The 16,429-nt window shown below is 41.1% G+C and overlaps 2 protein-coding genes across 3 annotated transcripts; both read left to right on the top strand.

The window, feature by feature from the left end:
- The first annotated feature begins 589 nt into the window (after window positions 1-589).
- LOC118402937 (parvalbumin beta 2) lies at window positions 590-2,970 on the top strand. Its single transcript, XM_035801313.2, has 5 exons — window positions 590-728; window positions 1,509-1,572; window positions 1,908-2,040; window positions 2,315-2,424; window positions 2,562-2,970. The coding sequence occupies exons 2-5, from the start codon at window positions 1,515-1,517 to the stop codon at window positions 2,585-2,587; spliced, it is 327 nt and encodes a 108-aa protein (XP_035657206.1). The 5' UTR covers window positions 590-728; window positions 1,509-1,514; the 3' UTR covers window positions 2,588-2,970.
- A 4,493-nt stretch (window positions 2,971-7,463) lies between these two features.
- pvalb9 (parvalbumin 9) lies at window positions 7,464-12,477 on the top strand. 2 transcript variants are annotated; one of them, XM_035801310.2, is made up of 5 exons: window positions 7,464-7,760; window positions 8,605-8,672; window positions 9,118-9,250; window positions 10,290-10,399; window positions 11,946-12,477. In XM_035801310.2, the coding sequence occupies exons 2-5, from the start codon at window positions 8,612-8,614 to the stop codon at window positions 11,969-11,971; spliced, it is 330 nt and encodes a 109-aa protein (XP_035657203.1). In that variant the 5' UTR covers window positions 7,464-7,760; window positions 8,605-8,611; the 3' UTR covers window positions 11,972-12,477. The 2 variants fall into 2 exon arrangements, with proteins under 2 accessions (XP_035657203.1, XP_035657204.1); XM_035801311.2 differs by lacking the exon at window positions 7,464-7,760 and adding an exon at window positions 7,791-8,261.
- Window positions 12,478-16,429: the final 3,952 nt, after the last annotated feature.

Below are 16,429 nucleotides of genomic sequence, written 5' to 3'. Positions count from 1 at the left end.
CCGCAGCGTAATACAGCACCTTACACCTATGGCCATAAATCACGGGCTCTACTTTTGATAGACAGATACATGCACAACAACTCATTCCAGACATTTTGCGCGTGCCAATTACGCATTGAGACGGAGCAACTCAGTCGTAAATTAGGCCTATGAACTGTTAAACTTGATAGCTGTTGATGGATTTTGTAAAACAGACCGTAAAACATAAATAAATGCCCAAATAAGTATTTCACTGTTAGTCTACAACTGTTACGACGCATGTGACAAATACAATTTGATTTGAAATCAAAACATGTTTATATATGTATATATGAAAGTCGAAGCCAACAAAAGATGCAGAAACATCTGCGTATAAAGTCACGTTTTCAATAACTACAAATCTAATTGACCTAAAATTGTCATCAGTATGGATTTTCACACAATATAAATCTGCATCAGCGGCAAATCTATATCATCTATACCAGAGTATATTATTAGCCCGATTTAATATTAAGCACTTTTGCAAACAAGTACCATTTAAGCATCTTCATGTATGTAGATATAAATAGAAAGGACACTGACTACTGGACACATTTTCAACCAACTGCTTTGCATGCGGTGTCTATTACATTTTGCCTCATATTTCGGGTGAGTAGGGTATATAAGGTCGAGGGCTTGGGCAGGGGGGCTTACACCAGTTGGCAGAATCATCTTTGCGAATCCACTCAAGCGTTAAAGCCAAACCTGAGGTGAGTCTGTTACAGAGGGATGAATCTTCGTCTTGTCAGGTCGACAACATCTTGCATGTATTTTCAACCCTTCGGCTTTACGACACCTTGCTATGGAACGGAACATGATGGAAGCATCTCAATTAAAGAAACGCAGGACACGTTTTTTTGCCTTTGGAATAATCAAGGAACCACATGGAATGACTAGGCTACATCATTGGGATGATATATCATTCACTGCCTGCAAATCCAGGTTTTGGAATAGAGGACTGTCCATCCTGATGCTCTCTGTTGTGTGAACCTATCCTAACCAAAAGATCAAAAACTACGCAAAAGAACTAACATTAACCAAAATAACCAAAACTAACCAAAAGATCCAAAACTAACTAAAACTAATCAAAATAACCAAAACTGAGCAAAATAATCAAAACTAACGCAAACTAACCAAAAGGACCAACACTAACCAAAATAACCAACTCTAACTAAAAGATCCAAAACTACCCAAAATAACCCAAAATAACTAAAATAACTCAAACTAAACAAAATAATATAACTTGTTTTTCAGATGTTAATAACAGCACAACAACTATGTTAACTACAACAACCATGTTATTACCATTTATATTATTAGGAAATGCAATGGTTTAATATAGGGTGGTTCAATCTTCCAAATATCCAACTCTGATAAAGGACAGAGACTCAGCATAATGAAATCAGTCTTTGCGGTTGCTGTACAGAAGCAGGTGATGAACAGAAAAACATTTGCTTCACTGTAACTGATCTTCTCTGCTGTCTCCCCAGCTAAACATGTCCTTCGCCGGTCTTAACGATGCTGATGTTGCTGCAGCCCTTGCTGCTTGCACAGGTAAACCTCTTATAGATGCCTCAGTTCATGTTCTACTCTCTCTCCCTATTGTAGGATCTCTGTGTTTGTGGGCAAGATTGTATATAGCAGGCTTCTTTCATTTTTGTGGTCGTTGAGGAGAGAGACGAGAGGGATATAGCACAGAAAAGAGTGGATAGACCAGAATATTGAACCGTTGCCTCCAGGAGAGTGTGGTCCAGTCTGGGGGCAGCAGCTCAACCACGAGACTAGCCATGGGCAAGCGGGCACAGCCCTGGCACAGCAGTATTGTTAAGTATATTTGTAACTGTGAAATCCTCTGACAGCATTTTAATGGATAACTGATCTCCCCACAGCTGCTGACTCCTTCAACCACAAGGCTTTCTTCGCCAAGGTTGGCCTGGCCGGCAAGTCCAACGATGATGTAAAGAAGGCCTTCTACGTCATTGACCAGGACAAGAGTGGCTTCATTGAGGAGGATGAGCTCAAGTAAGGACCCCTCTGATATTACACTCATCATATAACACCTTTGATCATGTTTCTTAAATTGAATGTTCCCTTTATAGGGCTTGCTTGACTGATTGTTAAGTGTGGGGGCAAAAACCGTCACTTTAAACCTACCCCTCTGTAGAGAACGGGGTGCCTATTTCTGTCTCAGCAAAATAGAGCCCCCTCCCCCAAAATATGAGTAGAGCAGGAAAGCATCAGCATAGTCTGTGGTTACAGTCTTTGCTTATTGCCTGTTTGTTCTGTATCCATCCAGGCTGTTCCTGCAGAACTTCTCTGCCTCTGCCAGAGCTCTGACTGACGCTGAGACCAAGGCTTTCCTGGCTGACGGGGACAAAGATGGTGATGGCATGATTGGAGTTGATGGTGAGGATTATTCCTTTTTGGAATTTGGGAATGTTACTTCAAGTCTTCACAATCTCAGTTGAAAATGAAATGTTGAGTAATAAATTATTGAACCATTCATATTATTAATACAAAAAATGGTGTGTTCACTTTTGCAGAGTTCGCTGCCATGATCAAGGGATAAATGAAGACCTGACCAACACCTCTTGATCTGAAGGAACAACTTGACCCAAGACATCCCCCTTTTCATCTTAACACTTTTATACACGTGACTGTTACTGTGTCTGAAATGACACCCTTTCCCAAGCATAATGCAATACCTTTTCCCAGAGCTGATGGGCAAAGGTAGTGCACTATATTGGGAACAGGGGGTCATATCAGACACAGCCTGTGACTGTCTACCCATAGTGCATCTTTCTGTCAACTATGAATGTAAATGTAGCGTGGCTGTGTCTCTCCCCTGTCCTCATTCATTTGAGTTTTGCTTTAGTGTCCAATCAATGATGCACTTTTTGGGAAATGGACGTCAGACGATATATAGAAAAGAATAAACGTTCTTTTTCAATATGATGTCTCATCTTTTCTTTACAGTTTGCTTTCATGTTCAGTACCACTCCACAAGAGAGTATCTATTTAGACTAGAGGGGAATTTTGTCATCACCTGACCCACTTGAATAAACCAGCACAGTTCGTGTCAGTAGGATGGTGCGAAGAGGGTATATTGTTAAGCATCCTCTTACATGATAAATAGCAGCTATTTATCATCAAACATATCAACACATAGTAACTAAGATGAGGAGATGAGAGATCAATGGTTGTCCATTGATTTTCTTTTGAGAACTGGAACAGTCACGTGTCATATAGTAACTAACATTAAGTGGTTACACCTCCAGCCATGTATATTTCTGAGTCACTAAGACAGAATAGATCTTCCCTGTAACCTGGTCAACGGTTCCTGATAGCCGATAGAGAGCGTCACTCACAGGTGGGATTGGAAATTCACATTTTACAGCGGCACCTGTGCACAAACCCCACCGTCCTTCGATCCACGGCTGCCATTCGTGAGTTTTGGCAAGAACATTTTTTTCCCCTCCTCTTGTTCATCAGTAATAATTCCATGGCAGTTGTAATCAGTTGCCAGCCTGGCTGACACGACCCAAGTGACCACACAGGAAGAGCTGTGACTTACTTGTCTGGAAAGGAGGCTGTTTATTAATGCAATATTCACTCAGAAATTGAGCAAAAGCATTGATTAGTTCTCTCAAATGTATTTTTCTTCTGGTGTGTTTGAGACCTCTTGTTGTTTGGATCTGAAAACCCAACAGTAGTAATGGAAGGGGGCGGCACTCTGGGGTTGGGTGGGACTGTGCCTGTGGCTGCATGAGTGTGAAAGTCCAGAGGAGAACCAACCTGTAAAAGCACAGCCCCCTTAATTATCAATGTATCGTATCGACAACTGAAGTCAGGAGGACTTTGAGTTAGGTGTCAGCCAGACTAATCAGTTGCAGGAGAAAGATTCAATCCAATGTCCATAAACTAAGCCAATCTCCTCGAGAGGTAAATTCTAACCTAGTCAAAAGTTCCTGATAGCCACTCTACAGGTGGGATTGCAAATTAAATGTCCATAAACGCATGCAAAACATAACTTTCCAGACGCTATCTTTGCCCATTTATTACCAGCAATTTTTTTTTAAACTGTCTGCAACAATTTCATACAGGCAGATGTAATTACTAGGCTCTCCATACATGTGCCAAAGACGGTGGATTATAAAGATGATGCAAAAAGGCCTTTTACCATTGAAAAAATTGGTCACAGTTCTGGTCTATTTCTTCCATGTACTAACCAGAAAAACGGCCTATGGAATGTAACACTTTTTCTATCATCTTTGCCTGTGCCATAGACATATTTAGAGGATGCAACATTGTGGTCGTGTTCCCCCAGCTCTAACGTTGCATGCATCAACCAATGGTTGTGTGCAACGTCATCGGCTGTGCCATCGGGATTGCTATAACATATGATGTGGTTAGCTGATATGTAAAATACCTATCCAGGTGTTTGTTGCAAGATCTGGCATTCGTCAGCAACCTCTGGGCAGTGGAACATGTTCTATATCTGTCCCGTTATGGCGTCTGTGAGAGCATGGGCAGCGCTATTAGGACCATCTCCATTTTGAAACAGTCAATTATCTTTTTCTACTACTTCTATGTTGGTAAACAAACTGAAAGGGTATATACTGCCACCTGGAGGGTGTTTTTGGAACAGTTATAAAGCCAAGGATGCAGTTATGGAATGTTTGCTCACGAGTGTAATTCATTGGCTGATTTCTCCTGGTGAACTGAATGGCATTAAATTATCCTTCTTTAACCCATAAGAAGTCCCACCCAGTTGAGTACTTCAAAATGGTAAAAGTCCTCAATGGTGCTGCCCCTGCTAAAATGGGCTTTTGGGCACTTGAGTCCTCTGTCTATCTCTATGGCCTGTGCATCCATACCTATTTGTCACCTGTGTGCCTATAGGGTTCACATGACCAGTGAACAATAACCTGTGCCTTCTAGTGTTGGCCTACAAGGCTAATGACAGACAAACTATAGACAACACAACACAACAAACACATTAGTAGGCCAAAATTGCCCCGAAATATTCAAATGAGTCATGGCCAATTATTCACCGTTATATATGCTTATTAAATATCAATAAGGGATGAGTCTGATTTCTATTCCATTTCTAAACCCCACATTGATTCCAGTTTGATTCAGACGCCATTGTTGAGGCCTCTGCAGTAGCAGAAAAAAAACACTAGGTAGTGTCCAAGTCAGACCATCTGAAGCCAGAGGCACTGTCTGGCATTGAATGAAGCTGTCTTTTTTTGTGATGTAAGTTTCACAAACCTGTTGTGCAGTCCAGTTTCCATGACATAGCTGTGCAATTGGTTTTTGACCTTTACATACGTATTTTCACTTATCATCAGGATTCCCATCATGTAACAAGATCTGTCAATCAAGAGACAAATGGTTGGTAAAAGGTTGGACTGGGTTTGGGGTGGAGTATAATGGAGAGTAATAATTCCCTTGGTCCTCATTATATATGTATCTTCCCTCCACCTTCATTTTGTCCTGACTAAATCAAGTCATGAGAGATACTGCTGCTGCGTCTGATGTTTTGAGAGCCTCCACTGCTATGTTACACATCCCTCACCGCAGCCAAGCTGGTTGTTATAGCGACCAGGTGGAATCACCAGCACAGTGCAGGTTGAGTGAATTTATCTTCACGAGGAAGAATACTGTGTGTGGGCTATTCACCTTTACAGTGAAATGGAACACTGTTTGGTACCCTGAGAGTTTAACAAGGCCACACAGTAAAGAGATGCAGTGCATAGAGCAAACATTTCATACTGTTTTATTCAAACCATTTCCTGCATGTTCATAAACTAAAATCACCTTTTGAAATAAGCAAGTCTAAAAGAGTAAAATAATGTGTACAGTAGCCTTAAATCACTTGCACTAAGTACTGAGCTTAAAATATACACTACATGGATATACACTACATGGCCATGCACTATGGCTATGTGCAAGCCAGTCAAGTTCTTCCACACTGATCTCAGCAAACAATTTTTGTATGGATCTCGCTTTGTGCATGGGGGCATTGTCATGCTGAAACAGGAAATGGCCTTCCCCATACTATTTTTCAACAAAGTTGGCAGCACAGAGGCATCTAGAATGTCATTGTATGCTTCAGCGTTAAGATTTCCCTTCACTGGAACTAAGGGGCCTTGCCCGAACCATGAAAAACCGCCCAGACCATTATTACTCATCCACCAAACTTTACAGTTGGCACTGTGCATTAGGGCAGCTAGCGTTCTCCTGGCATCTGCCAAACCCAGATTTGTCGGTCGGACTGCCAGATGGTGAAGCGGGATTCACCACTCCAGAGAACGAGTTTCCACTGCTCCAGAGTCCAATGGCGGCTAGCTTTTGTCATGCCCTGGTCTTAGTATTCTGTCTTCTCTATATTATTTTGGTTAGGCCAGGGTGTGACATGGGTGAATTATGTGTTTGTCTTGTCTAGGGGTTTTGTAGATTGATGGGTTGTGTTTAGTATAGTAGTCTAGGTAAGTCTATGGTTGCCTAGAGTGGTTCTCAATCAGAGGCAGGTGGTTATCGTTGTCTCTGATTGGGAACCATATTTAGGCAGCCATATTCTTTAGGTCTCTTGTGGGTGATTGTTTCCTGTCTTTGTGTTTGTTGCACAAAATAGGGCTGTTTTTTTTCTTCACATTTCTTGTTTTGTATATTGTTCTATTTTCATCTGTCATTAAAAAGATGTATAAAGATAACCACGCTGCATTGTGGTCCGCCTCTCTTTCACCAGAAGAAAACCGTTACAGCTTTACACCACTCCAGCCAATGATTGGCATTGCATATGGTGATTTTAGGTTTGTGTGCGGCAGCTCGGCCATAGAAACCAATTTCATTCATCTCCTGACGAATAGTTATTGTCCTGAAGTTCCCTCCAGAGGCAGTTTGGAACTCGGTAGTGAGTGTTGCAGCCGAGGACAGACGATTTTTGTGCATTACTCCTAGTAATTTCCACTACACAATAACAGCACTTAACCGGGGCAGCTCTAGCAGGGAAGAAATTTGATGAACTGACTTGCTGGAAAGGTTGCATCCTATGACCAGGCCATTCTAATGCCAAAGTTTGTCTATAGAGATTGCATGACTGTGTGCTCGATTTTATACACCTGTCAGCATGGTGTGGCTGAAATAGCTGAATCCACACATTTTTAAGGCGTGTCCACATACTTTTGTATATAATGTATCAAATAATATGGCCCCATCTGCTCCCACTTGGTTTTTGATAGAATAGTAGGGGAATTAATATTTTGGGGCTACTTGGGAAATGCCCATTTTTATCTTCTAATGGATCTGTCAATAAGTGTTTCTATTGATGATTTGTTAATATTATTTATCAATGTTAAATACCTACATAATTTGTTACCAATAAGACTATAGGTCAAATATGTTTATTTACACGTGGTGGGGGTGAGAGAGAGACAGAGAGAGAAGCGTGAAACACTTGTCTGCCTGCTATAGAAAAAGGGCGGTACAGGTTTCAGTATTTACACGCATCAACCAGTCAAGGCAAATATTTAAATAGTAGGTTAACGGTTAATTAGTTAGGTAAGCAATTCGAAAGTGGCCTGGCTGTGAGAATTTGATACACGGACAGGTAACTCAAGCATCGCATATTTTCTGTGTTTCCAGTCCATATATAAATATTAATCGGCAGTCATCAGTCACCACAAAACCTGACATATTCTGGGTTGGACACCGGCGCGGGCAAGATCATCAAAGCGGTGAGTAGGATAAAGGACTGATCGAGTTTTTGGTGTGATGTGTGCGTGTGGTTACTTTGCCGACCGAGTGAGTGATGCTCAGGTACCCTAGTGCGGCTCAGATCATACACGGCAGAGTAAATTGCAGGTCCATTTACCTGGCTGACACTCTTAGGTGATTTTTCTCGGGATTTGTGTTTTTAACAGGATTTTTGTTTTAAGGTTTTCCAGAAGTAGCAAATACCTTTCTTAATCCACTTTGTAGTCACAGTTACGCATCTGCTTCCATAAATATTGTTGCGCGTTTATCGATAATAACATTTTTGCCAGGTAATTTCAAATCGTTTACATCAGACGAATCGTATCCAGATTAGGCTAAAGCAGACAGAACAGGGACATCAACATCAGCCAAATTGACACCAACAGATTATCAGAGCAAGGAGAGGGAAGAGGTTGACAGAGAAAAACAAACTAAAACATTCAGTTTTAGAAATCAAAATCTCGTAGGGAGAGGGAATTCAGGTAGGTTTGAACGTGTTATGTGTTGTTCAATTCAGTGCTGTGTTTGTTGTGGTTACTTGAAATGAATTGATTTGAGAAATATTCAGAAGAATATTCTTAAGAAATTGATGTGTAGCATTGCCTTGCATTGTATACATTTTATTTTACGTTAAGATACATTTCGTAACAAGGCATTATTATTGGCATAGCCTACTGTACATCCTTACGTAATCCAGCTGCTTTTTTCAATGAATGCAGTCTGAGATTACTGACTGATATTCTCTAAATGAATAGACTGGACCTGACTCTTTGAACAGCCTGTGTGTGTGTGAATAATTTACTCCGTTGTTCCTCTGTCCAATAGGATTAATATGTCACTCAATTCTATCCTTTCCGCGGAGGCTATTGAGAATGCCGTCAAGGAGTGCCAAGGTGGGTCTTACCTCAGGACTGCCTGATAGAGAGAGAGCCAGAAGGACAGAGAATGAGAGGAAAACAGAGAGAGGAGAGAGATGGTAGGGTTGTAACAGACTATGATCATGTACTGTAGAGTTATTGTTACTCAGAAGAGAGCGCTTCCTACTCAGTAGGAGGCTGGCAGTCGCCCACAGACTATTGCACTAGAATTTAGCATCCTGAGGATGGGTTTAGTCCATATGCTGGGGTGAAAAGGACTCTTTAAGAAGAGTGTCTGTGTGCCAGGCTGTAAAGAGAGAGACACGCAGGGATAAATCTCCAGTCTGGACTGCACCACGCTATCTTTTAAGCTCATCAGGGAGTCAACCTTGCCTGAACTCTAACCCGGGTGTGTATGCGCGCTGTGTGTGCATGCATTGGTACATTTATGGGTGCATGTGTTCTCCCTCACTCCCTTTAGCCCCAGACTCCTTCAGTTTTAAGAAGTTTTCCCAGCTGTGTGGCCTGACCTCCAAATCTCCCAAAGAAGTCAAAGATGTCTTCCAGATCCTTGACGAGGACAACAGTGGCTTCATCGAGGAGTCAGAGCTCAAGTATGACATTTGGAGTAATCCTTTAGATGGAGGGACACTTTCCTGTGCTTCCTGTAATGCTAATACATGGGCGTTTTACTGACTCCTTTATTCAAAGTGACTTACCGTTAACACATAAATTAATTTGGCTATATGTGGCCCCCTGGTGGGTTTCCAAGCTACAACTGTTCCAATTAGCAGATGCTTTTACACATAGCAACTCACAGTACAGTGAGCACATACCATACATTTTTATGAAGATTACTTGATCCCTGTGGGAATTGAACCCATGACCTTGGCTTTGTCAGCGGCACTCTCTTACCAGCGAATCCACACAGGACCACCAGCTGTGCTGGCGGCTGCCTGGTGACCCGTCAGAACCACAGAGAGTATTTCAAAATGTATGCTGAGTGACAGGAGACTTAATAATATTTAATACAATGACCTATTTTTGTTGCAAGCGCAACAAATGTCAATGAGATCAAATTCTACAATTCCACTCCCCTGTCATTTTAATGGAAGGCTACCATTAAGCCTTAGTATAATCCATGGGTAAAAAACAATAATTATTATATATTTGCATTATATAATGCACTGTCTACATTATATAAATGTGCCAGCCAGCTAACCTTAGGACACCAACTGTATGACCCAAGTGCATTTGAGTTCATGGATGGATGCAGTATAGCAGAGTTTTCACTCAATCCACTTTCCCTCACCTCCTATGAGAATGCATATAGAGACTGTGCAGCAAAAAAAAATATTATATTGTTACAAAGCTGTCAAGAGACCAGGCTGAGCATTGTGCCAGAGAGTAGATCATTTGAAGTTTCGGCTATAAAGCCTAGCAATATTACTTTCAATCCTTGTTAAACTGGAACCAAATAACCTTTATGCCTAAAAGGGCTGTGCTGGAACACAAGTTGTGTGTGTGTGTGTGTGTGTGTGACAGACGCATGGTACAGTATGTGTAAGGCTCACATAATGCTTGTATATATGTGTGTATTATGATTGTGTGTACTCTGTGTGTGTGTGTGTGTGTGTGTGTGTACTTCCCTAGGTTCTTCCTGCAACGGTTTGTCCCCGGGGCGCGGACGCTGACGGACGCTGAGTGCAAAGGCTTCCTGTCTGCAGCTGATGATGACAACGATGGAAAAATCGGAGTAGAAGGTGAGTGGCTTTCTGCAATCACCTGTAGGCTGGGTTATTATCATGAGCCAATTGGTAAGGCTGTTAGTATTTCCTTGTAGGGATTTTGATGAGCAGGAGACCAAGACTCTCTGAGATCCACTATACATTTTGGGAGTCTCTTGGTTTTGACGGTTTTCCAAGAGAAAAGATAAAGAAGGCTAAAATTTGAATCAAATAGTTTAAAGTTCTTTCCTGACTATTGCAAATCCTGTTCTTGTGTGGAAGACTACTATTGAATCTATGCCAACATTCACAAACTTGGCATTGGCCATGACTAGGCCTTTCTTCATATGTATGGCTATGTGTATTTTGTAATGTGAGATTAACGTTATGCTCTTTAGAGTTGTAATCCGCCCTGACCACTGTCAACTCAGATGTATGGCTTTTAGTAAGGGCCCTGAGTTGGCAGAAGAGAGTATGGATAGAGGATGAGCGGTAGAGACACTAGATGTTTCAGGTCAAGAGGAAGGCATTGGGACAGCCCTTGTAGAGTATACTGTATATAGAGTAGTGTTTGTGCGCTCATGTGTCTATATTCCCGTATGTCTTGTGCTAGGTTTTGAGGGTGACAAAAACTAATTGTGGAGCTTATACAGATGCTCTTAATGGCAATTCTAGTTGGCCTCATTGGCAAGTAGAGATCCAAAAGTCACAGCCTCCAGTAGACCTAGGTTAAAATAGTATTAGAAACCTTTCATATACTGTTAGCGTTTGATTGAGCCTACATGGAGTGCCAGATGGGCGAAATTTGCACTTTTGGGTCTATTCCATTGATCCCAATGCCCTAGACAAGCTCAATCAAACACAGCTAAAGCAGTCAAAAGATTTCAAATACTATTTGAACCCTGGTCTGGGCCTCCAGATGCTATATTAATGGCTGCCAGCCAGATTTTAGCAATATCTAGGGCTGCATAGACTGGCTGGGCTGGGATTGCATAACCGGATGAAGGAATCAGACAGCGTCTAAACATTATTACAATCTCTGGTTCCAAACCAACTCTTTGGTTCAGGGTAATTTTGTCAGCTTTTTGGCACTTCCCTCTGTTGAAGGAATAACAACAAAAACATTTTACAAGTGTTTGTATTATGTAAGGTTTGAATTCTATGTTGTTCTGCTTAATCCCACATATTTTTGACAAGGGAGCAAATTAATTCTGTGAAAACACTCATGTATGCACCTGATGGTATGCATAAGACAAGGTTGGTTTGCGAATGAGCTACAAACTGATTTACATTAACATTTTTGGTCATATTGCATATTGTAATCCAATCATGTAAATTGCGTAGATTATGCTTTCAAACCAGACAAAACACAGCAACCAAAAAACTAATGGTGAATTCTCATTAAAGAACCCATACTGTTACATATGTAGGCCAAAGAGGGTTTAGTTATAGGCTGTCTGTTCAAGTGATTTAGATAATGAGCAACATTTCCAAAAGGCTGTTTTGATGTCGCTCATCTCTGAATGTTCATATTCTAATCCATATTTGGAACTCATCTCAGAATCTGTCTCTCCTGTCACAGAATTCCTGATCATGGTCCAGTCCTGAGAGTTCGATGGGAGCCGGGAGAGCAGCAGGTGTTCATTCTCCTCTCCTTCCTCCAGCCTCAGCCTCCAACTTCCAGACTGCAGTCAACTTCCTCAAGCCTACAGCAGCCTCCATTCCCAGGAATATGTTTTTCTTTGTCCTTGTGCTTGAATTGTGCCCTTAAATTGTTTTTTAAAATTTTCTTTCAGAGCCCCTCTCTTATTCATCCATGAAACCATTTTTACTTGCCCTTTGATTACGTTCTAGGAGGTTGTATGGCTGCGCCGCCCCATATTTCCTTCCAATGCACACTACATTGTCGATCAAAAAGATGAATAAACACATTGTAACTTATTTTGGCGAATTTCATTTTTCTTTCAAACACAACTGCTGAACATTTGCATCTGTTAAATTCCTGTATTGTAACCATACAACAGATGCCATGTAAGGAAGTGCTACATATTACAATGAACTGAATGTGCACATAACCCTTGAGAGTGCATAATTAAATGTAGAATTTATGCTAATCCTGACTGGAAATCAATTTCATGCACTTACTTTGTTACTTAGTGTTACCTAAATGTTAACATACATGGAGAGCTGCTATGTTTGTTGTAACATTGTAACACCGTTCTGTCCATCCGAATCACATTATGAATACACTACAGCTTGTATGACCCAGTGGTCTGTCTTAGCTGTGTAAAGCTCACATCATGTTTACAATGGTTAGCTACATCGCTAGCTCAGGTTGGTTTCCCAGCAACATCCCACCTATACATAGAGCTACTTCACGTGAAACGAAAAACAAGATACCATTGAGGTGCCCATTCAGACAACTGGGTCGAAGGAGAAAGTGAACCTTGCCTGCTGTTTCTGGCAATTAAGTGTAAAGGGAGTTGTTCTGTTTTATTTTCCCTCAGTGTTTAGAGTAAGTATCTAGTAAAAGTGAGACGGTGACCTTACCAGTCTGTCTCTAGCTATATTGGGTAACACCTTGTGTCGGCTACACCACATTAGGTGTGTGTGTGTGTTTTGGGGACAGCTGTCATAAAGGGCTAATGATCAACACTGAGCATAAAATTATTCCATTGAATTTACAATATTGTTTTTATATATTCCTTTGAATATTTAATGATTATGTTATTCTTGTTTTAATAGTTTACTGAAAATACCCTTGTTTATTCTTCAGTTTCATCAGAACAATAGATAGAAAATTCAATAATTCATAAAGGTACCTTGCTCATTGTTTGTCCAGGAATAGGTCTGAAATAACAGTGCTAAAGGGGCAATCTGCAGTTGCTTCATCCATTTTTGGGCTTCTGAATTAATTAAATGTACCCATTGATCTTGAAGAATATAATTTATACAATAAATGCCCCATGAGCTTAGTTCAACTGTCATATCCCATCAGAATCCAAAATATAAGCCTGTTTCACTGGAATGTTTGTAAACAAAGTAAACATAAACAACATTGGAAACATAACAATACATTTGACTATACATCATGGCTGATCATTCCTTGCATCCATCCCAATGTTTATGAATTTCAGTGTAGTTACACTTCTCCAGCCCTATTCCTCAGCTTTTTACCGAAACAGGGGTGGGGAGGACACGTTATTGTCTCAACTCCTGATTGACGCTTTAAATAATTAAAGCAAATTGAGGTGACACAAAGGGAGGTGACACAAAGGGAGGTGACAGAGTTTAAGGTTACAGTATCCAGGGCCTCTCAATTTCTCGTTGGAAAGACTACCCCTCAGGTTTCTGTTGAATGAATTCAACTTAAAGTGATGAAAGAAAAATGAGACAGAGCCAGTTCCAAAGGAATTAGGAATTAGAATACTAGAATGGACAGACAGAGCTAGTTCCATAGAATTAGGAATTAGAATACTAGAATGGACATGAACCTTCTTATGATGGTTTAAAGATCAGCCAATTGTTCAAACCATGGTTTGCCAGTGCTGTGATAACACATTGTGAGAAAATAAAGAATTTGAAGAATTTATCTGCACTCTTTTAGAGGAATGATCCCATTACTTTTTCAAATTAACTGCCAATATGCCAGTATTTCATCCAAACAATTCAGTCAATCCACAACCATATACGGGCTGAAATCTGTTGATTATAGGACTTAGACAAGTTGTTAATGGAACAAGTACTGAAATTGTATAATAGCACTCACAGCTTAAAAAGAAAACAAATGTAGACATTTATGATCAGTATACGTCAGGGGTTGGAACCTAAATTAGTTTCCAATTGTTTCATTCTGAACAGAACCCTTAAATTGTTTCAGTTTCGTTGCACTGTTCCGACCAGGAAAATAAAGTTCTGAACCAGTTTGAATATAACAAAGTAACATTTTGCACTGCATCGCAGCGCTAGCTGTGCCAATCAGAGACTCTGGGTTCGCGCCCAGGCTCTGTCGCAGCCGGCCGCGACCGGGAGGTCAGTGGGGCGATGCACAATTGGCCTAGCGTCGTCCGAGTTAGGGAGGGTTTGGCCGGTAGGGATATCCTTGTCTCATCGCGCACCAGCGACTCCTGTGGCGGGCCGGGCCCAGTGCACACTAACCAAGGTCGCCAGGTGCACGGTGTTACCTCCGACACATTGGTGTGGCTGGCTTTCGGGTTGGATGAGCGCTGTGTTAAGAAGCAGTGCGGCTTGTTTGGGTTGTGTTTCGGAGGACGCATGGCTTTTGACCTTCGTCTCTCCCAAACCCGTACGGGAGTTGTAGCGATGAGACAAGATAGTAATTACTAACAATTGGATACCATGAAATTGGGGGAAAAAAGGGGGGAAAATAAAAATAAAAATAAAAGAAACTAGCATTTTATATAGCTCCTTTTTCAACCGGTGAAAATTTTATTTATTTCGTTTTTTTAGATTTAGCTCAATGACTTCACCAGTCAGTGCAGATCGAACAGGCAAGCTAGTGGTTTACATGCGTGATGGACAGAAAAGTGTAGCCAATGGTGCAAGACACAACTGAAATTTTGTGGGTGGGGAGAGAGCAAGCGAGGCTTGAGGATACTTGAAGGGCTTTGTCTCTTATGACATGCATTATATGAATTAGGTCCACATAATTATACCTAGGAGGAGAGGCTTCTATGAAGGAATTTTGAATGTCCTTTGAGTTAACTAGCTAACAAGCTTGTGTGTGCAAAAGCGGCACCAGAATTAAAAACACAGCTTACCTTTTTGTAGTTAATAAATACGTGAAATGTGATAACCAGGCCTATAGTTTTTTTTTAACTAGCATTGAACAAGTGCATCCTTTCTTCTCTAGCTAATTAAAAATCTCTCTCCCTATCTTATGAATCAAGCTAGTAAAGTCAGGGGCAGGTAAAACACATTTGAAGGTAAGACAGACAATGTCAAAGTAACAAGTTTATTCATTCAAACACGGGCAGTCAAATGTACAGGACGGCAGGCAGGCTCAGAGTCAGGGCAGGCAGAGGTCGGTAATTCAGAGTAGCGGGGCAAGAGTACAGGACGGCAGACAGGCTCAGAGCAGGCAGAGGTCGGTAATCCAGAGTAGTGTGGCAAAGGTACAGTAGGCAGGGTCAGGGCAGGCAGAAAGGTCAAAACCAGGAAGCCATGCACCAGGGGAAAACCACTGGTCGGTATGAATGAACTAAATGAACTGTCAACAGGCAAACAGAGAACATAGGTATAAATACACAGGAGATAATGGGGAAGATGGACAACACCTGGAGGGGTGGAGACATTCACCAAGACAGGTGAAACAGATCAGGGTGTGACACAGGTAGCCTAGTCAATCACAGGCAAGGATTTTCATCTTGCAGGCAAGGATTTTCATCTTGCAGGCAAGGACTGAAATACCTTTCTGAGTGACAGAGTGAGGGCTTTGTATCGGCGCTTTGTTGTGGGACGAGAAAAAAATGGCTGGAATGAAAAATACTTTTTTAAACCAGTTTTCATGCTTTTAAAATAACGGTTCTGTTCCATTACAGTATGGATCACTTTCGTTCCAGGTTCTGTTTATGTTCCTTGAAACAAGTAATTATTTTCCAGTTTTTGATTCTGTTCCCTGAACTTGTTTTCAGTGAACAGGTTCCAACCCTTGGTTTACATATATTTTAGAGGTTATTTATACAAAGAATTTGCATAAAACCTGGAAAATTGTATTTATAATTAAATGACAATATTCAGGCTGCAAACGCTTCCTGATGTTGCACCCCATGTTCAGTTGCAGCATTCTGTTGTGTACCCCTCGCTGAACAAGGGGTGCAACATCAGGACTTAGAATTCCTAGGCATTAGTCACTCTAGCATGGTGTTGGTAAACGAAGCCTTTATGTTTTAAGAACCGGGGGATGCAAATGTATTACCAGCTGTGCACATCAAGCTCAGATGACAGTGGAGATCCATAAAGCCCACCAGTGGCTGCTCAGGCTACATTTTCATTAAACAAAGACCAATCCATGATCATCAAGAACAATCAATGTTTTCCTTCAAC

This window comes from Oncorhynchus keta, chromosome 24, assembly GCF_023373465.1.
Source record: "Oncorhynchus keta strain PuntledgeMale-10-30-2019 chromosome 24, Oket_V2, whole genome shotgun sequence".
NCBI lineage: Eukaryota > Metazoa > Chordata > Actinopteri > Salmoniformes > Salmonidae > Oncorhynchus > Oncorhynchus keta.
This window is presented reverse-complemented; position numbering and strand designations above follow the sequence as displayed.